The 25,207-nt window shown below is 37.4% G+C and overlaps 8 protein-coding genes and 2 non-coding genes across 14 annotated transcripts; 3 read left to right on the top strand and 7 right to left on the bottom strand.

Annotated features, from left to right (window-relative positions):
* Positions 1 to 768: 768 nt before the first annotated feature.
* On the bottom strand, positions 769 to 2,627 carry LOC111478509. Its single transcript, XM_023122805.1, has 2 exons — positions 1,746 to 2,627; positions 769 to 1,344 (listed from the first exon to the last, which is right to left on the bottom strand). Exons 1-2 carry the CDS (start codon positions 2,386 to 2,388, stop codon positions 947 to 949), a joined length of 1,041 nt encoding a protein of 346 aa, XP_022978573.1. The 5' UTR covers positions 2,389 to 2,627; the 3' UTR covers positions 769 to 946.
* Positions 2,628 to 3,478: 851 nt separating this feature from the next.
* LOC111478497 (monodehydroascorbate reductase 4, cytosolic-like) lies at positions 3,479 to 5,448 on the top strand. 2 transcript variants are annotated; one of them, XM_023122784.1, is made up of 2 exons: positions 3,479 to 3,561; positions 3,657 to 5,448. In XM_023122784.1, the coding sequence occupies exon 2, from the start codon at positions 3,667 to 3,669 to the stop codon at positions 5,335 to 5,337; it is 1,671 nt and encodes a 556-aa protein (XP_022978552.1). In that variant the 5' UTR covers positions 3,479 to 3,561; positions 3,657 to 3,666; the 3' UTR covers positions 5,338 to 5,448. The 2 variants fall into 2 exon arrangements, with proteins under 2 accessions (XP_022978552.1, XP_022978561.1); XM_023122793.1 differs by having other exon boundaries at positions 3,486 to 3,561; positions 3,663 to 5,448.
* Positions 5,449 to 6,212: 764 nt separating this feature from the next.
* Positions 6,213 to 6,285, top strand: TRNAF-GAA. The gene has a single exon. It is a non-coding gene; the product is annotated as a tRNA-Phe (tRNA).
* Positions 6,286 to 7,637: 1,352 nt separating this feature from the next.
* On the bottom strand, positions 7,638 to 9,373 carry LOC111496208 (NAC transcription factor 25-like). The gene is made up of 3 exons (XM_023146614.1): positions 9,067 to 9,373; positions 8,648 to 8,958; positions 7,638 to 8,563 (listed from the first exon to the last, which is right to left on the bottom strand). Exons 1-3 carry the CDS (start codon positions 9,248 to 9,250, stop codon positions 7,982 to 7,984), a joined length of 1,077 nt encoding a protein of 358 aa, XP_023002382.1. The 5' UTR covers positions 9,251 to 9,373; the 3' UTR covers positions 7,638 to 7,981.
* A 3,798-nt stretch (positions 9,374 to 13,171) lies between these two features.
* LOC111496392 (NAC domain-containing protein 72-like) lies at positions 13,172 to 14,679 on the bottom strand. The gene is made up of 3 exons (XM_023146842.1): positions 14,427 to 14,679; positions 14,053 to 14,321; positions 13,172 to 13,968 (listed from the first exon to the last, which is right to left on the bottom strand). The coding sequence occupies exons 1-3, from the start codon at positions 14,590 to 14,592 to the stop codon at positions 13,528 to 13,530; spliced, it is 876 nt and encodes a 291-aa protein (XP_023002610.1). The 5' UTR covers positions 14,593 to 14,679; the 3' UTR covers positions 13,172 to 13,527.
* Positions 14,680 to 15,612: 933 nt separating this feature from the next.
* TRNAF-GAA lies at positions 15,613 to 15,685 on the bottom strand. Its single transcript has one exon. It is a non-coding gene; the product is annotated as a tRNA-Phe (tRNA).
* A 281-nt stretch (positions 15,686 to 15,966) lies between these two features.
* LOC111496557 (TMV resistance protein N-like) lies at positions 15,967 to 16,860 on the bottom strand. 2 transcript variants are annotated; one of them, XM_023147075.1, is made up of 3 exons: positions 16,462 to 16,860; positions 16,238 to 16,383; positions 15,967 to 16,156 (listed from the first exon to the last, which is right to left on the bottom strand). In XM_023147075.1, exons 1-3 carry the CDS (start codon positions 16,807 to 16,809, stop codon positions 16,075 to 16,077), a joined length of 576 nt encoding a protein of 191 aa, XP_023002843.1. In that variant the 5' UTR covers positions 16,810 to 16,860; the 3' UTR covers positions 15,967 to 16,074. The 2 variants fall into 2 exon arrangements, with proteins under 2 accessions (XP_023002843.1, XP_023002903.1); XM_023147135.1 differs by having other exon boundaries at positions 16,238 to 16,347.
* A 1,676-nt stretch (positions 16,861 to 18,536) lies between these two features.
* On the top strand, positions 18,537 to 19,947 carry LOC111496714. Its single transcript, XM_023147231.1, has 3 exons — positions 18,537 to 18,824; positions 19,075 to 19,280; positions 19,382 to 19,947. The coding sequence occupies exons 1-3, from the start codon at positions 18,735 to 18,737 to the stop codon at positions 19,638 to 19,640; spliced, it is 555 nt and encodes a 184-aa protein (XP_023002999.1). The 5' UTR covers positions 18,537 to 18,734; the 3' UTR covers positions 19,641 to 19,947.
* Positions 19,948 to 19,949: 2 nt separating this feature from the next.
* Positions 19,950 to 21,495, bottom strand: LOC111496793. Of its 3 annotated transcripts, XM_023147505.1 has the most exons (4): positions 21,284 to 21,495; positions 20,478 to 21,150; positions 20,307 to 20,388; positions 19,950 to 20,218 (listed from the first exon to the last, which is right to left on the bottom strand). In XM_023147505.1, exons 3-4 carry the CDS (start codon positions 20,380 to 20,382, stop codon positions 20,115 to 20,117), a joined length of 180 nt encoding a protein of 59 aa, XP_023003273.1. In that variant the 5' UTR covers positions 20,383 to 20,388; positions 20,478 to 21,150; positions 21,284 to 21,495; the 3' UTR covers positions 19,950 to 20,114. The 3 variants fall into 3 exon arrangements, with proteins under 3 accessions (XP_023003273.1, XP_023003115.1, XP_023003190.1); XM_023147347.1 differs by lacking the exon at positions 20,478 to 21,150; XM_023147422.1 differs by lacking the exon at positions 20,478 to 21,150 and having other exon boundaries at positions 20,307 to 20,384.
* A 299-nt stretch (positions 21,496 to 21,794) lies between these two features.
* On the bottom strand, positions 21,795 to 24,999 carry LOC111496293 (troponin I). Its single transcript, XM_023146735.1, has 8 exons — positions 24,305 to 24,999; positions 24,029 to 24,074; positions 23,586 to 23,635; positions 23,376 to 23,417; positions 22,952 to 23,065; positions 22,401 to 22,479; positions 22,251 to 22,322; positions 21,795 to 22,172 (listed from the first exon to the last, which is right to left on the bottom strand). The coding sequence occupies exons 1-8, from the start codon at positions 24,925 to 24,927 to the stop codon at positions 22,125 to 22,127; spliced, it is 1,074 nt and encodes a 357-aa protein (XP_023002503.1). The 5' UTR covers positions 24,928 to 24,999; the 3' UTR covers positions 21,795 to 22,124.
* Between the last annotated feature and the right edge of the window lie 208 nt (positions 25,000 to 25,207).

Raw genomic sequence — 25,207 nt, 5'->3', positions numbered from 1 at the left:
ACCGGCTTTTGCCTGTTACATACTAGTGTTACGTATGGTTATTATGGACTTCACAATCCATCCTCTTGAGGTATGGGAGAAGTTTCCACATCATAAAGGAATGTTTCGATGTTCCTCTCTAGCCGATGTGGGACTTCACAATCTTGGGGGCTAGCGTTCTCGCTAGTACATTGTTTTGTCTGACTTTGATATCATTTGTAAGAATCCAAGTCCACTACTAATATATATTGTAACAATCTAAGTCTACCACTAGCATATATTGTCAATTTTGACCCGTTACATATTATTATTAGTCTTGACGTACTAAAACTTGTCCATCTTTATAAAAAATTCATTTTTCCATTGGGACGTAAGATCCTCACACCTTCAAATGCAGAGATTATGAATGCAAACTAAGATAACTAACATAATTGATGATAAGGCTATGTGTCTCTCCTTCAAATCTAATCCTTTTCCATATTTTTGTGTGTTTTATTTGGCCTCACTCACTCACTCTATTTTCATCCGGATAACCTCCACCGCTTTAAATCTCACCATAGCTTGCTGCTACCGACTAAGGCTGTGCGTTTCCATTTCTCATTTAAAACTTTTACCCTCCTGTCCATTTTAAATTTTTAAGAAACCAATTCCGTAATGGATATAAATTCTAGAAGTTCCTGTAAATCTTAAAATTTTAATTTTTAATGTATAGATCTATAGACTTAAAATTCAAAAGCTTCTCAACCTAAGGCTTTTAATGAAAGGAAAAGAAAAAAAAAGATAAATATTTAATATAAACATCACCCCAAACGAACACCAAGTTGAAAGGTGTGTCAAAAAGAAATCTAAACAGAAAATAAATAATAAAAACCCTAATCCTTGATTCCTTATCTGATACTAATCTTGCCTATTTAAAATTTGGGAAAAAGGGAAATGGTTCAATTTGGAGTAAAAAATATACACAAAGCTAGTTGGCTCTACTGCCCACCATCTCCTGGTACTGCTTCAGCGATTCCTGCCTCTGCAACCTCATCTCATCGTTGAACTTTTTTATGAACGCCTCCACTCGCCGGTTTAACTCTTCCTGGGTCAGCGACGGTTCTCTCTTCAGCCTCCCCGACCCCCCCGGCGACGGACTCGGTGACCCCACGTTGCTCCGGTCCTTGAACGTCTCTGACTTCTTCATCACCTTCGAAGGCGGCGTCGCTGGATCCACCGCCATGTTGGCCCTTCGCCCCTGTGACTCCCACGTGTCCGACTTCCTCAAGTGCCTCGTTAACGGCATTGACCTCCCCTCCGTTATTGTCCTCCACGTGCTCTCCAGCGTGTCCTGCCTCTTCGGTTTTGAAACCCCCAACGGCTTCCCTGCGCGGCCAACAAAACCCCATGACCTTCATTCTAATTACTTCTTTTGCCATTTTAGAATAAAACCCCTTTCAAGGGTACTTTAGGTATTTGCGATGGAAACTTAGTTCCGTTGGAGCCTTTGAACGGCATGGGAAATAAAGTCGGGTGTGTGACCTACCACCGAAAGGCTTGGTGTTTTTGGCAGCTTTTTCAAAATTTTTATCCCAAAAAGAAAAAAATTCCATTTGATTTTGTGCTTCGTGCAACCATAGGCTCCGACGATCTTTACCGGCACGATACTCCGAAACTCATCTTAGAATTTATACCGTCTCTAAAATTGATTCATATGACTAGCTACCAGAATCGGTGTTCATAAATTCATAAGAACAGAGATAGAGAGAAAGAAATAGAGCTCGAACCTTCAGGACTGGCTTTCACGAGTTTCCGTTGGCCGATTCTTGAAGAAACCGGCGGTTTCTCCTTCTCGTTTGAAAACAAAAGTCCAACGGAATCTTTCCTATGCAGAGTGTTCGTCATCGGACTAGACATAGCAGTCTCATCAGCAGCTGTTGTCAGAATCAAAGAATCATTCTCCCCTTTCTTCTCCATCATCCGTCCGTACACGCCGTTCGATTCGTCAATCTGAAGGTCCGCAATCTTAGTGACGGCGTTCTGATTCGCATTGTTGTAACAGTATCCATTCAAAATATCGGTACCGCCACAAACAACATAGTCAGACTCAGAGGAGATCTTAGCGAGGGGCGGAGGAGAAAGCGTCTCCGGAACGGATAGCCCGGATTCCCCATCCTCCAGCTTCTGCTGGAGCTTAGAAGAGGCAACAATACTGATGATTATGCAATTAACAACCAAGTAGAGATAAGGAGGTCTTAACCAGGAGATGAAGCATGTCCAGATGGAAGGGATTTCAGAGACGAGGAAATCAGCCACCAGTGGAACAGAGAGCTTGAGAAAGACGGCCATGGACAAAACTCCGGTGGAGATCAGGAAGATCTTGAGGGAGAGGATCCATTGGTAGTTGGAGTTAGAGGAGAGAATCGGCATGGCGATGTTGTGGTGAGAGGTTTAGAAACTTACCTTAGCGATTGGTTTGCTTTCACCTGAGATTCTTGGCGGTGGGTGCCGCCAGAGCTTCGTTTCGTTCGGGGAGCGGGACAGTGTTCGTGAAGGCTTTTTATGCAAATCAGCCTTTATATATATTTATGAGTCTATTTTTATTACGTCTTAAATGTTCCGGCGTGTTCGGCCAAATGCCAAATTTCCCAAATCATTTTTTCCTCCTTTTTTTTTTTTTTTTTTTTTTTATAAAGAAAGAAAATATATATGGACAAAATACTTCCAATATATAAAATAAGATCAATTTATTTTTATTTTTTAAGGCTAACAAAATGTTTTAAATGGAATAATGGGGGGAAAAAGAGGTATAATGTAAATATTTGAAAAAATGGGGAGTTCCCAACGGCTATATTTGATGGGAAAAATAAGAGCGTTGATTTGGGAGGAGGGAGGTGGATCCGACCGCTCACAACAGGCCGTCCCGTCCGTCCGTCTCTCCTAATCTGTAGGAGTGATCAAAAAGAAAGTGCATATTCTCCACTACTTATCCCATTCTTTTGTTTCCCTTCGAATATTAAACTTTACATTAATTAATGCAGTGAATTTGTTTAATTAAATTTCGAAATTTATACTATTTTCTACCTAGCCCTAACCTTTGATTACTATTCCAGTTTAGTGTTTAATTTTCCAATAAAAATTCAAACCACTTTAAAGAATCAAATTTACTACGAATTTTCAAACCCAAACAATTAACTTTTCTTCTACTTATTCTTGTTAATTCATTCATTTTTATAACAAAAGGAGCGTGTTTGGGAGATACTTGACGTGTACCCTTCCTAGAAAAGTTCGAAGTTCCCATGAACTAAAAACATTTATATCAAATCTTACAAAATAATGAAACTAAGAGGACCAGTGTTGCTGGTTTCTTAATGAAGAGGATATACCTAAATGGATTAAGGTATATAGACACGGTGGCATCATCATGTCAACAACATTCTTTCCTTCTTCACAATTCACTAGGATACCTTTCTTCGTTCTACGATGTTCTTTCATTTATTGTGTTATAAAAAGAGGCAACATTCTTTCATGAAACATCGTATTATTCTACCTTTCTCTTTTGCAGCTATTGTTCTTCTTTTTCATCATCTAATCCAAACACAGGTTCTGTTTCTTTCTTCTTCTGTTTTTCACATAACAACATATTCAAAACTCCTATTTGAATCTATTAGCTAAAGTGTTTCTGTTGCCCGATGTAGGGACAGAGGAATGGGGCAGTTCATTAGTTCAAGATTGGCGGGAGTTTGGGACAGAATTGACCAAAAGTTGAACTATTACAGAGTCTTTGAACAAAACTTGGTTGTCCTACAAGAGTTATCAAGGGATCTTGGCGTCCAATTAGAAGAACTCGAAGAATGTTCGAGTTCGTGTTCAGAAGAAAAGGAGGAATGGCAGGAGAAAGTAGATGCATTGATCGACGAAGTCGAAGACATCGAAAGATCAATCAGAAAATGGAAGGTTAGATCAGTTGCAGTTTATCTTTATGGAAAGGTTGTTGGAGAGAAGACGAATGAGGCCAAAGAGCTACTTGAAGAAGGGAAGTACTACTTTCCCAACAGCTTCAAGTATTTGATACTTGGAGGAGGAGTGGCAGCAGGATATGCAGCAAGGGAGTTTGTTAAACAGGGCGTGAAGGCAGGGGAGGTTGGTATAATTTCGGAGGAGTCGGTGGCACCTTATGAACGTCCCGCGCTGAGCAAGGGATATCTGTTGCCCAAGAATGCAGCAAGGCTGCCGCAGTTCCATGTGTGTGTTGGGAGTGGAGGGGAGAGATTGGATAGGAGTTGGTATGAGAAGAATGGAATAGAATTGATCCTTAACACAAAGATTGTAAAAGCAGCTCTTGAGTCAAAAACTCTCACAAGTGAAGATGGTACGAATTTCAAGTTTGGAACTTTGATCATTGCCACAGGTTCAAAGGGGCTAAAACTCAGAGATTTTGGCGTCAAAGGGGATGAAGCCAAGAATGTTTTGTGCTTGAGAGATATCAAGGATGCTGATCAAATTGTAGAAGCAATGAAAGCCAAAAAGAACGGGAAAGCAGTGGTTGTTGGAGGTGGATACAATGGACTTGAAGTTGGAGCAGCCTTAAGACTCAATAATTTGAGTGTTACAATGGTGTATCCTGATCCTTGGTGCCTGCCCCGCCTATTTACGAAAGAGATTGCCGAATTTTATGAGCGATACTACACGTCAAAAGGGATCAGAATCATGAAGGGAACAAGTGTAATCGACCTGGAATCCGATTCAAACAAAGAGGTAAAGAGGGTGAAGCTGAAAAATGGAAGGGAGCTAGAAGCTGACATTGTTATAGTTGGAATTGGAGCAAGACCTGCGACAGGGCTATTCCAAGGGCAGCTTGAGTTGAACAAAGGAGGGATCAAAACAGATGGGTTGTTCAAAACGAGCATGAAGGACGTGTATGCGATTGGGGACATCGCTTGTTTCCCAATGAAGATGTACAATGAGATGAGACGAGTTGAACATGTCGATCATGCAAGAAAATCAGCCATGAAAGCTGTGGAAGGCATCATGGGAAAGGGCAAGGGCAAGGTTGTTGAAGAATATGACTACCTACCGTACTTCTACTCACGCGTCTTCGACCTGTCGTGGCAGTTTTACGGGGACAACGTCGGAGAAACAACGGTGATGTTCGGAGACAGAAATCCGGCAGCGAAAAAGCCAAAGTTTGGGTGTTATTGGATCAAAGATGGGAAACTAATGGGAATTTTCTTAGAAGGAGGGAGTGCTGAAGAAAACAAGGCCATTAAGGAACTAGCATGGCTTCAGCCAAAGGTTGGGGATGGAAAAGAATTGAAGGACAATGGTGTTTCTTTTGCCTTTGAGCTTCAGGATATCCTAAAAAGACAAGCTGCCTAAACTACACATCTACTTGTATATATTTTTCATTCATTTAGCTGATTGTTGTGTTCTATTTCATAATAATAATGAGGCTAAATATGTGTTTTAGTCTCTAATGATGTTTGGATACTCATTTGTTTTCGTCTCCTAATATGTTTTTAATCATTTCTTAATCGACTCATAATACGCTTACAAGACAACTTAGTTGAAGATTGAAGATTTGAAATTCATTTCACAGTTAGGGCACTACAAATTAAAACAGAGCTGAAGATTTAAGATTGAAAAGGAAGAAGATATAAAGGCTTACAGTGGGTTGAACCATATCCCGTCCTGCCCACCAGATAAAAGCAGCGACTCCGACAATTGGACTAACAACTGCAACAAGCTGAACATGAACAGGCATATATGTTAACAGATGAAACCAAATTTCAAGCAGGTCAAAAAGGAAATCATCTTCAATCAGTTCTGGAATGCAAGCAGGGTAGTCCCAATAATCAGTAAAACTAGAAGCAAGGAGCACCAAATGAACCAGGTTCCACCCATTTTCCAAATAGAAAGAAGTGGTGCGATACTTAAAAGAATAAAAAACAGAGAGAGACGAAGACTACATACCCAAATGGAAACAATGGTGTCCAAAACCCACCCAAGCTGCCCTGTAACCGAAAGGTAAGTTAACCCAACAGCCAAAGCAATATTACCCAGAAGCCTCGCGGTTGCCCCATCGTCTCCGCCGCCGCCATTAAACCCAAAACCCCTTATCCGGTGGCTACCGCTGGTCCAACCCCCAGCTAAAGAGAAGCAATGGTCAATGAGGTTAAAGGTGAAGCAACAGTTGGGGGTTGAAGTTCCCTTTAATATGTCTTTAATTAAATATTTAATTCGTCAGCATAAAGGCGGGGATAGCTCAGTTGGGAGAGCGTCAGACTGAAGATCTGAAGGTCACGTGTTCGATCCACGTTCACCGCATGTTTTTATCAATTAATTACCAACAGTTCTGCCACGACGTCGTTTGGTCATTGTCTAACGTGTAAGGGTCCGTCTACTTGAAAATATTATTAAATACAGATATAATTTTTAAATTAATTTTTAACAGTTCCATTTGTCCTTTTCTCTTATAATTGTAATCCATAAACATAGTTAATGTGGTATGATTACATTAATTTAAAATTGTTGGGAAGTAATTACAAAGATAAACTCTGTATGCATAATTGTCACAAATAAACTCATTGTATATACATACAAGCATGCGTACAATTTGATAATTATTTCATGATTCTAGACATTTATCTCAAACTAAATATGCATACAAAAAGTCCCACAATGTTTTAGAAAGATTCATTTCAAATACGCATTATTAATACAAAAGAAAAAAAATTGAAACCCGGGTTTATCTAATAGAACCTTGTCTTACCTCGAAGCCAAGCTAAAACTAAAACACTTCAATCCTTCTTAAAAGGAATTAAGCTTCTAAGGAACTATTTCAGGTAAGCATTTACGTATGTTAAAACAATTAGAGTGTTGATGAACAAACCAAGTGGAGTGGAAGTCAATCCAAGATTTGCTGTGCATGAGCCGAGTCAAACTGCTTTTTCCCCACGAAATAGGGCTGATTCGACCATTCTCTGGAGACTTCCTTACCATGTTGATCCAGGCTACAACGATGCATCTTAGGAATATAATCACTAAGCCGAGGCCAAATTGGAGGACTTATTACTCCTGCACTTTGCGTGCTACTTTCATCTAAAATGAACTCACCCTTAAATATTTAAATACGTTGTTGCTGAGTTTCAACCCTTTTTTCTTAAAATAAATATAAGAAGATACAAGTGTGGGAGAGATGGAAGAGAGAGAGAGAGAGAGAAATATAAAATAAAACCTATGTGGGGGCAGAAATAAATAAATAAATAAATAAATGAGGGAAATTCATTGATAGAGGTTGATGGGTAGGGTTTGAGTGGAAGTATCAATCACATAGATAATTGTTGTGATATGTAATCCAAAATTAAGCACTAATAATTCAAAGCATTATAAAGTTGTTTTGTATTGTTTCCTGGTAATGGAATGCAAATAAAAGGTGGATTGAATATGGGGCAGTTTTAAGATAATGATTCCCATTTAAGATAATTCTGGGAAATGGTCCCATTTAGCCCTCTCTTTCTTCTCAATTTCTTCGTCATCTCATGGAATATGCTTACCAATGTCTTAGCATTGCAATCAAATGAAATAAATTTTTTAATTAATTAATTAATTAATTTTGTTTATATAGCTATAGCTAATAAACTTTATTGGGGTGGAAAAAGGAAGATTTGTTGCAAAAGAAATAAGATTTGTTTCCCATTGGGGTTTGTATTAACCGCAGCTTCCATTGCTAATTAACATAAATCAAATATATTCATCATAACTAACTGCTCTCTACAAAATCAAAGGGTTTCACTGTTCTTCATTCTTCTTCTTCTTCTTCTTTTTTTTTTTTTAACTATGTGACACATTTCTTTTATTTCTGAAATCAAATAACATTACCTTCTACCGAACAAAACCTCAATACCTATACCCAAATCTAAATCATTTTGTTTCGTTTTTTCTTTTTTTTTTTTAATTATATACGGTCTCTCATTCTGATTCTGATTCTGAGTTGAATTGAATTTGATTGAATTGAGTCGAACTAGGTGTACCAATTTGCATCTGGGATTTGGTACGCGGGTCGAAAGAGGCCTTCCGGTAGGGAGGCAAAGAGAGTGTGGCGGTGGTGGTGGTTGGAAGGCGGTGGAGTTTGATGAGGGAGGTTGGCGAGCAGGGTGGGGAGTGAGGAGGTAGAGTTTTGGGGATTGGTGTCAATAATACTATGAGAAGTCCTCGTAAAAGAAGTAGAAGCCTCCCCTGAAGTGGAGTTGTCAAAATGCAATCTTTTATTGGAAGAAATACCTGAATGATGTTCCTCTTGTTGTTCCGTGGCCCAGAACAAGGAATTGGGTGCCTGTTTTGAATTGGCTGCGTTGTTAATGTCCAGTCCTGCTGCATCATTGTTGGCACCCATAATTCCTCGAACCATATTTGGATCATTTTGAAGGAATGTGGTGTGGTAATTCATTCCCAATTTTGGGTATTGATGATTGAGTCTTATGGATGATGGGGGTATTGATCCCATCATCATCATCTCCTCCAATGGATCTTCCCTCTCCTCATCCATTGCCCCTCTATGCGAGCTGTTCTTCTTGTAAATTCGGCATAAAACCCAATCATCAAGCTGTAATTGGTACCAAACAATGAATCAAAATTGTGATTGAATTGGAAAAGGGTATTGGAGGAGAGATTGAATGAATTGAATTACCTTCAAGGAGTTCTTGTTGGGGAAATCATAGCCAGGAGGCTTGTTGATGTTGGGTTTGTTATCAGCCAACCTATATTCATGCATAATCCAACTGGTCTTGATCCCTTTAGGTGGCTTTCCCCCATAGAACACCAGCGCCTTCTTCACTCCAACTTTCTGATTGCTTCCACTCGAGGCCAACACCGGCTTGTCTGTCCCCGTCGCCTTCCAGTACCCCGACGTTGCTGCTCGATTCGGCCGCGCTCCGTTCGGATACTTCCTCTCCCTTGGAGTGAAGAAATACCATTCCTGTTCTCCAAAACTAGCCTTGGCTGATATAATAAAATCATCATCAATTAATTATTTATTTATTTGTTTGTTTGTTTATTTATTTAATTAAGATGAAATTGAAGCTTGCTTGCTTGCTTGCTTGATGATACCTGGAAGCTCCCATGGATCGAACTTGTAGAGATCGACCTCGGCAATTATGGCGACCGGCAACGGCAAAGAATTGGCTTTCTTCTTCAGGTAGTGAACGACGAGCTCTTCGTCGGTGGGGTGAAATCGGAACCCCGGCGGTAAGTTCCGCTGCGGTGAACCCGCCGACGAGTCGATGCTCTCCATCGTCCAATTTCCGATCACTCTGATTCTTTCTTTATTGTTGTTTTTGGAGAGACGTAGAGGAAAGGAGGAGGGAGGAAATGAGTTTTCCGGTAACTCAAAAATGGTGAACAAATCAGGCAAAGCTAATCTTTTAAACGGACTATGAAGCCTGGGTATTATCCTGTACGCTCGGTTATATGTTACTACTCCATGGAAACCCAATTGAACGGCGCCGCGTCGTGTAACAAAAAAGAGGGTATTCAGGTCTTTTGATTGTCAGGAATTGTAGGTTGATTCGAGCAGACTGCAGAGTTGGAGAAGCGTGACGCAGGCGATGGCCGCCTTATGCTGATGTAAAGTGTCGCTGAAGCCGTTAACTGGTAGACGCGTGCGAACTCAGTACACGTGTGAAACTGATATGTGGGGTCCACTATCCATACACACACAAAGTTAAGCTTTTTTTCTTTTTGTTTAAAAAAGAAGAGAGAGAAATTTTTAGGAAGGAACTTTCAAGAATCATCTCTCTCTTTTTCTGGCGCGCCTTCTAATTTTAGGTGCCCTAGTATTTTAGTTTCTAAATTTAATTCTACAATCTGTTTAATTGCAAAAAAGAAAAATAAACCAATGGTTTGACAAATTATTTTTATTATATTTATTCTCTCAATATAGTTTTTACTTTCATATATATATGCAATATATTTGTAATTAAATATAATTAAAAAAAACTTTATGTTAATTTGAACATGAATGAGTGAATTAGTCATATTTTCAGGTACCAAATGAAATGGTGGAGTATGAGAATAAAAACACGTGCTTTATATCAACCAAAAATATCAAAAAGTAAATGTTTGATCAGACAAATCTCCTGGATTTAAGGGTCTTTGGAGAAGGGCAATAAGTGATTTAAAAATAAAAATAAAAAAGTAATTAAATAGGAATTAAAAAAGATGAAAACAAATTTAGAGGAGATAATCCTCCATATATTTACCTAATTCTTCCATTCTTCTTTTATTTATTCCAATATGTGGTCCGTCTCTAAAAGCTCATTAAAACAAAACACACCAAATAAATGTCACCTATTCTTATACACTCACCTTTAAACAACGGTGGATGAAAATAATAATCATACTTTTAAATTCATTTAGTTTATTAGGAATCAAATACGTGGTGACATGTCACATCGAGAACATGTTACGTGTACCATTTAAAAAAAAAAATTAAAGATAAAATTTAACAAAAAAGTAAGATTTTTAATCTCATAAAATTACTGCGTGTTTGACTATAGTTTGGTAAGGAGACAAATCACAAGTGTGCAATTATCCCAATCTAATCTTAACCCACACTATTATGTTAATATCCACAAAATATTGTCTAACAATATAGCAGCACATGGCGTATTAATTTTGAAACGGATGTGTAACATACAATAATGATGCAAATCTCGAAATCCCCCATTTGTTATGTTACAAAGAGTTAGGTATTTTGGAGGCACATTTGTGTTTCCCAACTCAGAAAACATGCTACCAAACAGTTTCCATTCAATACTTGTTGCCTTAACAACTTTCTCCCTTCTCTTCTCCATCCTTACTTTCCATATCAACCGGGGCGTCCACCAATGAGTTCATGACACGAAGCATGGACGTGCCCTCATCTTGTTTTCCTCTCTTCCCTTCCCTATTTCAACAGATTCTGGCAGAAGCCACAATTGCATGACCTTTCCTTTCACATGCCACACAAACAATTGCTTTTGCTTTTGCTTTTGCTTTTCCTTTTCTTTTTCCAACAATTTGATGCCTAATTTGGTGTTTTTTTGTGCCTCGTCTTTGCTCTCAAGTTCATGCATCACTTGCTCACTATTCATTTTCAACCCTTCACATCATCGCATGAGATTGTAAAAAACAGGCAACAACAGGGTAAAAATGAATTTGCCTTTTTCATATGGTAATTATTATTAACTTTTTTATTTACTCAAACACGTGTATAAACTATTGCTTGTAATTGAATAATCATCAAAAGTTATCTATTTATACACGTAACTAACTTAACTAATTGTGAACTTACATTCAATTACGCTCATATCAAGGTCGATATTGAATACTCTATCGTGTAATGTATTTGGTTTTCTATGTGAAAGGTACACGGAAAACGAGAATGGTTTAGTCAACACAATTGTTTACAGTGAAGCAATGGTTTTAAGCCAAATTTAGAAGCCCAAAATTTTAAATTACAGGAATCAATTTACTATGCTTGTGAAAAAGATGGTCAAATTTTAGTGGGGATGGGCAACTAGAAGAACCAAAAGCTACAGCATTTGAACTTGCCCAATCTCGACCCTAACCACCTCATTGGTATTACATGACCTACCCAATAATTAATTTCACATTATCTACCTCGTCTTAACCATTCTAGTCGAGTGCTAGTTCAACGATTATATAACATTTTGTATCCATATTTTAAGAAATATATAAGGGTTGATTCTCTATGGATTAAAATGGTATTTAAATAGCCAAATAATTGAATCATCTCTCCAATAAATACAAACATCCAATTGAGTTATTAATGTTTTAAGAGCATTTCAAATGTTATTGGTTGAATTGTGTTGATATCTTCAACATAGCGTAAAATTGTTTCCAATTGAATTTGGCGACTAAATTTATGGAGCTTACCCATTTGTTTGTGGAGCTAAAGTGAGGCCCCTTTCACTCGAAGGCCCAACATCTGTATTTCTTTAATATATTAATGTGTATCATACTCTTCCTCGAGGAAAGTTTAATTACGTTAACATCTTTATGTTAATCAATAAAATGTTGGTGTCACATGCCCTACGTTTATGTATCACATTACAATGTTGTTGATGGTCATGGTGAGCACACCACAATTTGGTCTGCAAAGGGAGGAAGAATCGGTGCGCCTCCATGCCCTTCACCTAAATCATACGCACTCTTACCATAAAATATATCATTTTTTTTTGTTGGGGGTTCAATACATCTCATCGCTTCAGGGTTTATTCATACGTGTTTAAAATAATACATTTTAAAATTAAGGAAAATAGAAAAAAGTATATTTTTTTATTTATTTATAAAATTCAATGAAGAATGGCTTTAAAGTAAAATTGGTAATGGGATGAGTCTCTATCTTCAAAAGTTAAGTCAATAATTAACAAAGGAAAAACAAATAAAATAAATATCCCATTTTGAATTTTGTTTGGTCTCTTTGTATTAACACTAAAATAATTATCACAAAAAAGGTGAGAAAGAGAAAGCATGTTTATCCCTTGTGTGCTCATCATTCTCACCATCAACTAAACTAAATAATAATAATAATAATAAAAGAATCTAATATACGTTTCTTCATTAAAAAAAAATAATAATAATAATTTTTATCAAAATCTTTAATTAGCCAAGTTTCAGAAATTGGAAAATTCAATTTTAAAATGAGTATATATATCAAAATTGTAATATAACAATTAATTTTGGATAAGCAATTAATGACCGCAGAAATTAGAATATTATTATTTTGGCATAAATTATAATATATATACACACAATAATTGATGGAAAAAAAGAAGGAAAGAAAACCCACCAATCCAAGTAATGGAGAAAAACCAAAGCCATAACTTGCACGGGTAAAACAAGAGCGGCTCCCCCGACACGTGGACAAATGAAAAGCACGTAAAAAAGTCAGGTAGACGACAGGTGGACGGTCAGATTGACCGGTGCTCTTCTTTTTATTGAAATAAAAAATTCAAATATTCACACGTGGGGAGCTTCGGTTGGGTCGGTTCCCAAGAAAAGTGGGACGTAGAAGTTTCAGTTACAAAATAATAATAATAATAATGTATTTGCGACTGTCCTGGTTCTTATCTTTTTATTAATGTCTGTCACATTCTGCCACGTCGTATATATATCTCATTCATGAGTATCCAAGTTTGGAGAATTTTAGTAAGAATAAACGATGAACAACTCCTTTCTTCCAGGGAATTCATCGCAGCAAGCAAGAGCATGAAAAAACAGAGAAAAATAAGACATCCTCCTTAAGAGCTTAAATCAACCCTTCATTAAAGGCGTTTGATTGATTCAAGGTTCATCTTCAATGGATGTGTAATAATAATTTGTGTGGATCCTCCTAGATGTGTAATAGTAGGATGGGACAATGAGCTTGTCAATTGGCAGAGTATGCTCTGTTTCTCATTCTCTTTTGCTTCTGCTTTTGCTTTCCACTTTCAGAATCCAATTCTCCCAAACAAATCCCAATTCTATTTACACTCCAACAATCCTTTCTAATGGATTTGATTCATTTCATTCGCTGAATCCGTACGTGCGAGTACAGTCACGCTGTTGCGGCAAGTAATCGACCTGGCAAAACGGCGCTGTAATTGAAGGAACATAGAGGTCGGAGCTGTTGTTATTGCTGTAATTGAAAGTTCCCGGCTGCGGAGGATCCATTGGAGCGAGTTCCGGCACTGAGTATAGCCCGGCCAGACTCGCCCAATCGGAGATTAAGGAGTCCCCTGGTATTTCGAAGTTGAATTTGTTAATGTCGTTTTGTTGTAATGTTGCTTTTGGATACGCGAAACTATCATGCCTGGTTTCCGGAAGACCTTTGATGACCTCGTCGATGTGGGACGACGACGATGACGACGGCGACACGTTGCCGTATTCTGTACTTGAAATACTTCCCGTCGCCTTCTGACTACTTGAATTCTTCTTATAAATCCGACATAAAACCCAATCGTCCAGCTGAAATTTAAGAAACCCAAAATTAATAATAGAAATAAAAAACTAAAAAACATGTTGGTTTCAAATATTTGGTGGTTGTTGTACCTTGGAGCTTCCAGTTTTCCGGGAAGAGGCTATAAGGCGATACTCGTGCATAATCCAATTTGTTTTTGTTCCCTTCGGAGCTTTTCCAACGTAGAAAACCAGTGCCTTCTTTATGCCCACGCTCTTCCCTTCGGACGAGATTATTTTGTCCGTACCGGTCGCCTTCCAGTAACCCGAACCCGCAACCCGATTGGGGCGAGATCCGTTGGGATACTTCCGGTCTCTGGGGCTGAAAAAGTACCATTCTTTTTCCCCGAATAAAGCTTTCTCTGCAAATCAAAGTATTTGTTAGATCGAGATTTCTAATTTGATTTCAAAACACAAAAAGGGTCATATGTTTTTGTATCGATTTGGGTTGGTTTTCTGAATCTTACCGGGTAGAGCCCATGGGTCGAATTTGTACAAGTCAACCTCAGCGATGAGCGGCAAGCTGAAATGGTGGCCGGCTACTTTCCGGCAAAGATAATGAACTAAAAGCTCCTCGTCGGTCGGAAAAAATCTGAAACCCGCCGGCAAACTCAGCTGCGTCAGTGGATCCATGGGAAAGAGGAGAGAGGATTTTTGTTTTCTGTTTTCCTTTTTCTTTCTTTCGGATCTGAAAAGATTTTAAAACTCGTTTTTTCTTTTTTTTTTTTTTTCTTTTCTTTTCAAACATGTGCAAAGCAGCAGGGGGTATTTATAGTGCGAGGCCGTCGGCCGGAGATAAGTACGGTCGTCGATGTCAGACTGATGGATGCGGGGCCCACAAGGGTGGACCATCGTTAAGAACTAGCCACGTGGGCTCCGGAGTTTATCTCTAATATCGGGGGTCCAATCTTTCGGTGCATGAACGTTGAATCGTCACAAAAGAAACAGAAGTGAGTCATTGAGATTGGGGACACGTGTCAGAATCGGGGAGAAATTTTCCATTCTTTTTGAATGATAAAAAAAAAAAAAAAAAAAGATTTGGAGTGTACGCGTGAGAAGGCACGTGGACAATGGAGTGGGGACAAATTGGGACAGGTGGTGGAGAGTATTGTATGTTAGGCTTGGAATTTAACCCAAAGACAAAAAGGGCCTAAAAGTGAAAGCAACACCTAAAATCTCCACATTTTTTGCGCAAATTGTATGGGGGAGTGGAGGGATATAATTTCATTTATAACCTCTTCTTCTATAATCACTGCCATCGTATCCTTCCAACTCATGACCATTAAAAATGTTGAATTTTGACTCAGAAACACTTCGGTGACAATGACCATTCATCATCTTTCCAGGCCGCTTTTTTTTTATGTGTGTTTATTCCCCGTTTATGATATCCAAGAATTGTGAAGAGTGAAGGGTGTTATGAATCTTTTTTACATTATTTCTTACGCCCACCAGTTCTACAAAATGATGTGGTGTGAAATGGAGATGGTGCTATAAATGATTCTTCTTCCGTCATGGAGTCGGACCAATTATTCAGGCCCACCCCACCAGCTATATGTACCAATTTTTATATTCAGGCCCACCCCACGAGCTATATATAGACAATGACAAACAAACGACGTCGTGGCAAAATGGTGGAATTTAATTGATAAAATATGCGGTGAACGTGGATCGAACACGTGACCTTCAGATCTTCAGTCTGACGCTCTCCCAACTGAGCTATCCCCGCTTTGTTGTCATTTACCTTTTATATATATATAAATATCCCAAGCTACATATTTTCATATCTTAAAAATATTTAATAACTCTTAAACCCCCACTCTTTAATATCACAAAATTTATTGAATTTAATGCTATAAAAGAAAATAAATACGGAAACTAAAACAGTGACGGTTACTAATATAGGAATCAAAATAAAGATTTATATTAAATAAACAAAGATAAGTGGCAAAGCTTAAAGTACGAATAAAAAAAATTGGTATAATATTATTATAATAAAAGAATAGAGGATGTTATTATGCATAATCATGCTACATTTTGTGTGTTGGAGAGAAGAGGAAATAATTAACAAATTGAATGATGTATAAAAGAATAAGAATAAAGTGTTGGATGTTGGGCCTACTGTTCATCCCTACCGTCCATCTCAACCAAACTACTGATCACAATATTTGAAGCCCTTGTCACAATGTCTGATAAGGTCCTGAAACAACAGAATTAGGTTAATTAGAGGGATATAAACATTAATTTTGTAGGATGATTAGCCCACATCTTTGTTACTTACTGTTTTGAGGAATTAAATTTGATTCCCTCCAACTGGTTAGCTTGTTCAAGAGCCCAATTGAACCTTCTCAGATCCTCTGTTTCGTACCCATCGTCCTCCTTTATCCGAAGCTGAGATGGGTTCACATCACAAAATATAGGAATCACCTGTTCAATAATTCAATTCATTTGATGATGTTGTTGAATTCTAATTGTAAACATTCAAAGAAAACCCATTTGGGGTACCTTCTTGTTGGACTCGATGATCATAGCCAACTCGTGGAGGCAGAAATAAGACTCGCAATACCGAGGCGAAAACACAGCCACGCCCACTTTACACTGTCTAATGGCGCCGTGGAGTTCGTCGAACAGCTTCTCCCCAGGCTTCAAATTTCTGTAATCAAGAAACGGACGGAAGTTGCCCCGGATGAGCCTGTCGTACAGCAACGCCGCCACTGTCTTCTTGGTGTCGACGCCTCTGTGGTTTATGAACACATCGCAGGGTTTGGCAATACCCCTCTGCAACTGCTTGCTCCCCAGCTGAGCTAGAAACAGTCTCGGCGTGATTTTCGCGACGGCAGCCACACGGTTCATCACAATCGGACCTTGATTTTAAACAAAACAACAAAGATTTGTTTGACTTGTTTGTGTTTGTGCTTTATCTGTTGCAGAGTTGTTCTATTTATACATAACTTTGAATGCTTGGAGAAGAAGACATTTTGATTTGAAAATCAAACGGAAAACATGTCCGGATTTGAATTCACAGGATTATTATTATTATTATTATTATTATTATTATTATTATTATTATTTTGAATGCCCGGAAACCCAAACAAAGAAAGAAAGTGCAATCAACGTTTTGACGGAGTACATGGAATTTTAAGATGGCCCAAACTTTGTGTGCGTAATAGACACTCTTCCCTTTTTCTATTTTTTTTTAATATTTATTAGAAAATTTACATGTGGAAAATATAATGCCTCTATATGTTTGAATACTTAGCTGTCATTTTCTTAATGCGTAAACAAAAGCCTTCTTTTTTTCAGTACCATAAATATGAAGTGGGAAGATTTTTTAATCATTAAATTCAAAAATTTAAATTTTAAAGAGTGGGGTCGTGGGCATCCGTTGTTTCTCTAGCATGTTACTATGGACGCGTACATCATGATATAATATGCACTCCTAAAGACACCATGGACGAATGACAGCATTGACTAAAGAGGTTGTGAAATCCTATCGTGATAGTTAATTTTATGCACAAGAAATGGGAAACAAAAAGGAACCCAATTGACGGGACGGAAGAGGAGAGAGAAACAAAATATGCATGTATATATATAATTTAGTAATTCTTACCCTTACAATGGAGTTTCAAAGTTGTTTAATTCTTACCCGAGTTTATCATTTTCTTATTTGTTTACCAATTAAGAAGTTAATATATTTATCAACTATGCTTAAATGGGTGATTTCTTTTAAATAAACCATAAATTATTTAAATTTATATAGTCAAATGGTCAAGTCATAGGTTAAACATCGTCTACAATTTGTAATGTAAGGTACAAGAGAGAGAGAAAATTAAAAAAAAAAATAAAAAAACAAAAATTAGGAGGGGAACATTGAAAAATTCTTGAAATCAAAGGGAGATATTAAATTTGGAAAAATATCATTGGAGGGAGAGTAACAAGAAATAACGTTTGCTTGACTTTTGACCTTTTGATTTTGGAAAATTAGACTTCTAAATATATTTTTACCTATAAATTTCATTTCTTATTTACATTTTTTACCAACATTTTCAAAAAAGAATTCCAACTGCTTCGGAAATGGTGATAAAATAAAAGTTACATTTTCTAAACATGAAAGAAAATAAAATAGACGTTTTTTTTTTTTAATTTTAAAACATAATTTAAAATTTGAGATTCTAAAATTCAAAACAATACGTATCAATTAGTTTTATTTAGGTAAAAAGAGAAGATTAGGTTTAATTAGCTTTATTTTTTGCATAATAAATTTAATTTAAAAAAACGCATCACATTTCAACTGAAGTATTTAATATTATTTTATTTCAAAATTCAAAGCCAACTTTAATTCAAATTTCATTTCAACTTATTTGAAAAACGTGAGTGAATTATAAATTTATATAAACCAAATGGATTTATTTATATTTATTAACTTTTGAATTTTTAGGATTTCATTATATATAAAATTCAAACAGCAATTAATTTATATTAAAAAAATAAAATTGAAATTTAAAATATTTCTCCATTCCCCTCTCTCCAGCCGCGTAGCCGACACATTTATTACAGAAATTTCATCTCCACTTGATTTGGGCATTTATGTTCTATCCCCTGCTTTTTTTTTCTTTTTTTTTCTTTTTTTCTTTTATAGAATTTTAGAACACATATCTGAGATACCTTAATCCTCTGTTTGGTTTAAAGATAGATAGATAGATAGCAGAGTAGAAAAGGGTTGAAGAACGCTGAGATAAACAGATCTGCGAAGCTCTGAAACTCAAACTTGCTCAACAATGGCGTCTAAGCTACTTCTTTTCACCGTCTTTCTCTTTGATATCATCGCTTTTGGCTTAGCCATTGCAGCTGAGCAAAGGCGAAGCATTGTAAGCTCATCCCCTTTTTCTTCACTCTTTCTCTTCATCCTTGCGTATTTTAGTCAAAAGCTCTGCCTTTACTGCAAAATCTTGGTGTTCTCTTCTGGGTTAAACAGATTTCCAAACAAAGCAAACTCTTTTTTCTTTCACCTGGAAAAGAATTCAGATCTACTTTCATTGCTTTTCTTAAACCCTAATTCTTGCTGTTCCTTCCATAATTTCTTCTCAAAAACAAACCTAAATCCATTCTTTGTTACAGGCGAAGATAGTTGAAGACACAGATGCAAAAAGAAACTACTGTGTGTATGACTCAGACATTTCAACTGGATTAGGAGTTGGAGCATTTCTCTTCCTTATGGCTAGCCAGATCCTCATAATGCTGGCTAGCCGCTGCTTCTGCTGTGGTAAGCCTCTGAGTCCCGGCGGTTCAAGGGCTTGTGCCCTCCTCCTTTTCATAGCCTGCTGGTAAGTGCACTGACTTGTTTCAACATCCAAATCTTGTATCGAAAAAGGCTGTTTTCACACTGGTATGATATTGGCTACTATTGCGAAATAATCTGTTTCAGGGTGTTTTTCTTAATCGCCGAGATATGCTTGCTGGCGGGTTCGGCAAGGAATGCATACCACACCAAGTACAGAACACTGCTTACTGATACTCCTCCCTCTTGCCAAATGTTGAGAAGAGGAGTGTTTGCTGCAGGAGCAGCTTTCACTTTCTTCACTTCCATTGTTTCTCAGTTTTACTACGTCTGCTACTCGAGGGCTCGAGAGAACTTCCAATCTTATAACAAAGACGCCAACATTGGCATGAGTACCTACAAATGAGATTCGTAGATGTCCTTTTCGATCATATCCCGCTACGAGATAGTTTTGTTTTTCACCTTTCTGNGGTTTTCAATCCAGTTTATAGAAGCCTATAGGTTGCCTTCTCTACTATTCTATGTTGTGAACAAAGTTCGTGGTTGATAGTCTTTGTGTCGGTATCGAAAAACATTGCTTGTTTGATTGTTTAGGCCATTGTGATGTCAGGCCGTAGGAAATGTTGCTGCTATGCAGAAGATGGACGTTCATGTTGCAAGGACATTGTGTTCTTGAAATAATGAACTTTTGAAACATCTGTTACTCAATCCCATTTCTCGAAATGGCCTACTAAACACCAATTCAGTATAATGAATTGTATCCCATGAATTCAAATGAAATCCAGATTCAATACTAAACATGGCTCTAATTATTTCACATTGTTGGAAACTCACATTATTGATTGTCCGGAGCTCACATTACGACAACTCCCTCAGAAGCCTAAACACTTTCCCCACAGCCTCCTGATTCCACATCTTTCAAACTCTCAGCCAACATTCTTTGCCTGTTCTGTAATTGTCTTTCTTGAGCAACCATATACAAACCTAGACAACTCACAAAAATTAGCAAGTTGGGAAGATTTGATAAAGAATGTTACTTCGCAAGTATTGATGTAAGATTACAAGTAATTACCGATCGCACTACCGAGGGCACAGACCCAAAGAACCCTCATGAACCATTTATGACCAATAACTCCTCTGCCTCCCATATCTTTCTGAAAATATTGAGCAAATAGTCAGTAATTACAGCACACAGAACATCGAGCATCCGAAAGGGACGAAGACATGACATGATAGGGTCAACCTTTTAAACTCTTAAGAGCTAGATGTAACAGTGTGGAACTAAGGAAAAAATCTGAATGCTAGACATGGTTCAGGGAGGTTGATAAGACAGCAATTGATCCAATATGTGGCTCTCTCTAGAACAAAGCAGCAGGAAACAATGACAAACAATAACGAAAACAGGGTATTGATCACCAAATGGGATCAGTTCAAGTAGTCAAGGTGGAGAAGAAAATAAATGATCATTGACTAACAGACATTAATCAGATTAAAACTCGGCAAGGGAAGATTCAATGTCAAGAAGGTACCACCACATTCAAAAAACAGGTAAAGTAGAAGTATATTGTCTAAAAATCATAGTCAGGAGGTCCAAAACTCATCTCCTAGTCCGTCCGTAATTCTTTACATTTTTCTAATGAATTAACCAGATGATTCAATCGATTTAGGTCTCAGCCGTCATCCCAATTCCTTCAAAAGGCTAAAACAACATTCATATGAACTAGAAAAAGGTATTTAAATAATAATAAATAAAAAAAAGATAAACAATTACGGATCGACCCCTCTTCTCAAAATGACGAGACAGCAATTAAGGAAAAAGTATGAGGGCAATCAACGAACTCCGGCGAAAATTGAAGGGTTCCCACCAAAATAAAACTCCAATTACTCAGTACGACGTTACAATTTCTGATAAACAACTGAAAGAAACAAATCTAAGCGGTACATTCAAATAAATCCAGATTAAATTAAACATGGGAAACTTGAGATCAGACATGAACAGAAAAGAGCAATACACAATTGAGAGAGAGAGAGAGAGAGAGAGAGAGCTACCTTTAACAGGCTTGTGCTGCTCTTCGAGTGAGAAGCTTTAACTTGTTGTTCTGTATTGTGCTTTTCGCACTGAACAGATCTTCCCCGCAAACTGGTGAAGGGGTTTAGGATTTTAGCAATGGAAGTTTGGGAAGCAGCGTGGGGGCACTCGCAAGCAGAGGGCCGAATCAGCGGTGAATATGAATATGAAATGGAAATCTGGTGGTGGTTTCATTCGCGCTTCCTGGTTCCCTTGAAAACATAATTTTGTATTTCCTTGTTTTGTTTAATTAATTTTTAATCTTTTTTTTTTTGTTATATATTTTAATACAATTATTATTTTATACTACCATATAATTTATGATATATTAAATTAAAAGTATTGTTTTTAGATTTTTCAATCGATAATAAATTCTACATCTACTAGATTGATATCAATAATAATAATTATTGTGCAACACATTGTAGTATATTAGAAAAACGAAAAAAAAAAAATTCCTACCCATTTGTTCAGACCTTTGCACAAAAGAAATTTGCTAAATATGCCAAAACTCCATTTCTGAGGAAGACATACCCTCAAATTCATGAGCCACATTTTGGCTGCTAACTATTACTACGATTAATTATGGCAACGGAAATGTTTTTCTTTTTACCATACAAAACGTTATGACAAGTTAAAACCACTCATCTACTATCATGGGATGCTTGCTACAAATTTACCAAGGTAATTCCATATCATTGGGTTGGAGAGCTTCCCTTTGTTGCAAATCCAAAGACGACATTCAAGGACTTCAGAGTTCTTGCAGTGTCGAACCATGTAGTACCAAACACGAGACGTTCGAGCAAAACACAGACTCTTCTCTTACAGGGCAACATCTGGGTCCAATCTTCGCTGGATGGCAGCTGCAGCCTATGATAAATTCAAGAAGAGCCTTGAGATTGCATCCAAATGAAACTACAAGAGAACTTTGTTCACATTTATGCCTACCTCAAAGTTTCCAAGCTTATACTGGTAAGCCATCTCCTCCCTGAGTCGAGCTTGTTCTTTCATTGCTTGTGCCTGTGAAGTATGGATGTTAGAAACTTGCAATAAAATTTGATAATCCAAAACCTACTTCCAGAGACTAAAATCACTGACCATTCCAGTCTGCATCGAGCGCTTTAAGGCTTCCACTTGTTCTTCCTTGTGTTTTTCACGTTCCACGAGTAGTTCTTGCCTGAAGAGTCGAGTGAAATTATTAACTGAACCAACAGATAATATTCAAAACAACTTGACCATCTCTGTCTTTCTATTCTTCATTTCATTGTTTTATTTTCTTTCTAGGGGGTGTGGCCGTGGGGGAAGTCAACATAGACCACATGATACAATTTAATAATAGTTACATATTAACTCCAAGAACAAGACATCACTCCAAATGATGTAGTGAGTTAGAGAATTGGTTAATTAATTTAAGTAATAGTTTGCTAGTTTCTTAAACATTTTTTTGGTGTAATTGTCAGTTTTTTAGTTAGTTCGTTTATAGTTTCTTAAGCTTCAATTACTTTTGAAAACTGAATAAAGAATTTCCTTGTGAATTCTTGAGAAGAGTGGTAAAGCTCCATCATCATCATCCATGCTCAACCACCAAATGAACAAAAATTCCAAATATGAGGCCTTCAAAAGGAAAGAGGAAGAAAAGAAGAAAGTACCTCCTCTGTTCTTCATCATCAAACACTGTGCGTTCCCCAGCCAAAATCTTTTTGTGGCCTTTCTTCATATCTTTTAGCATTTTATGCTGGTAATAGGCATCAAGATTGTAGTACCTGAAATCACATAACATAAAAATACAAGTGGATCGAATGATGGATGGCTTCCTTTCGAGCAACAAAATGAATACCCATCTAATAAGTGAAAGCAGGATTAACACGAGTAGATGAGTTGATCTTCAAAGAAAAACTTCAGTTCTTACACAAGATAAAAATAGAGCTCGAATTTAAAGTATTATACAACCCTACAAGAAATATTGACCACAGTAATGTTTCATCTAGCATTTTTTGTCCATTTCTTTCAAACGACCTTCTCAAACAATAATATATCAGCTGCACATACGCAAAAAAGCACTCTGAACCTTACTTTTTAGATGGGAAAGTGGCCGTGTTATGGTCCTCCATGAATCTGTACAAACAATCATCACAAGATGAGCAAGATTAAAGTTATTTACAATTTTTATTATTTTTTTCAAATATAGACTTAAGTGACAATTCAAGAAATAAATATAAACAGCTATCTTCAAGAGTCATGATTTTGAGGAGTAAACTAAACACGATCAGTACATCTACTTACTCCTTAAACATCTGCTTCTCTTCCCAATTAGCTAGACTTTCCAAGTTCACCTATGTGCAATGGAACATTCAAAGAAATATAATTAGTAAAAATACCACACCTGCGAGAGCAGTTAAATCATAAATTCCTCCCACCTTGGTAGACTCTCATGTTCAATCAAAAGACTATGCACACTACTAAGAAGTTTGAGTCCAAAAACAGCAAAAGAGGGTTATCTGGATTGAGTAACGTAAAAAACAATTGGTTTTAGTTAATTCAGATCCATATATTGAAGAAATACTGAGGTTGGCATCATTGTATTGAAGGAAATTCAACCATAGCATAGAGCTATCATCTATTCCACAACCTTGATAATGGCAATAACAGGATAATACTACAGCTAACAAATGTCATAAGAAAGTATTACTGAGCTCATGGAAAATATTGAGCATAAACCAATTTACCTTTTTAATTTCAGCCAGCCATGCAGTGAACTCTGGTCGCTTGTTCCTACAAAATATGGTCAGTAAGAACAGGTTGCAAGGAGTAAATAAATGGTTGTGCAGAAAACACCATCAACCAATGTAGAAACTCCTTCATAGTACAATAAATATCAGGCTGAGTTCATTACATGCACAGCTTCACCAAAGCCAAACAGTTAAGCAAGAATGAGGACCAAGCAAAGGACTTGAATTTCAAAAAACACAGAGAAATATATATGGAATTCATTGTTTACATACCACATATCAGTTTCTTTGATAATCCCGTATTTTCCCCACGAATTCGTCACAGCCCCCTTCTTTCCCCGTTCCTTCTTCTCCTTCTTTTTCTTTTCCTTCCTTCGTTTCTCTTCCTCCTTCTCTTTTCTCCTTCTCTTCTTCTCCTTCTCTTTTCTCCTCCTCTTCCGCTCTCTCTCCTCCTTTTCTCTTCTTCTCCTCTTTTCCTTCCTCTTCCTCCTCCTCCTCTCCTCCTCGCTCTCGCCTTCCGAACCCGAACTATTAGACGCTGATTCCGCGTCGGAGTGCTCCGAATCCGAATCAGACTCCGAGCTTTCAGATTCCGCATCCTCGGAATCAGAATCCTCCTCACTACTACTGTATCGTCTGCGGGACTTGCCCTTTCTTATCAAACTCTTCCCGCGTTTCCTGTCATGTTTTTCGTCGGAATCCGAACTGTCCCGCGATTTTCTTCTTGATTTGCTGCGTTTTCGCCCTTCTTCCACATCGGAACTCCTGCCAGAATTTCTCTTCGAAGGAGCCTCGTTGTCTTCTCCACCTACTCCTCCTACTCCTCCTCCGCTGTCCTCGTCGTTGTCGGAACTTCCTCTCTTATTAGATAGCTCACCATTTCGATCTCTGGCCATTTTAGTTTGGGTTTAGAGAATTTGAGGAGGAGTTGGAACAAGAACAATGGAAAATGGGAGTCGAAAGACGCGAGATGCAAGTTTCTCTTTACATACATTGTGATGCATTAGTCGGCCCGATGGGCCATCTCTTTAGATCCAAAGCCCAAATTTAAAAGAGAAAAAAAAAAAAAACAAAACCTCTCTTTTTTTTATTTTTTATTTTAATCATTTAATTCTCGTGAATAAATATTAAAATTGAATGATTATAAATATTGATGTGATTATTTTTGCTGAAGCT

This window comes from Cucurbita maxima, unplaced genomic scaffold (genome assembly GCF_002738345.1).
Source record: "Cucurbita maxima cultivar Rimu unplaced genomic scaffold, Cmax_1.0 Cma_Scf00001, whole genome shotgun sequence".
Classification (NCBI taxonomy): domain Eukaryota; kingdom Viridiplantae; phylum Streptophyta; class Magnoliopsida; order Cucurbitales; family Cucurbitaceae; genus Cucurbita; species Cucurbita maxima.
This window is presented reverse-complemented; position numbering and strand designations above follow the sequence as displayed.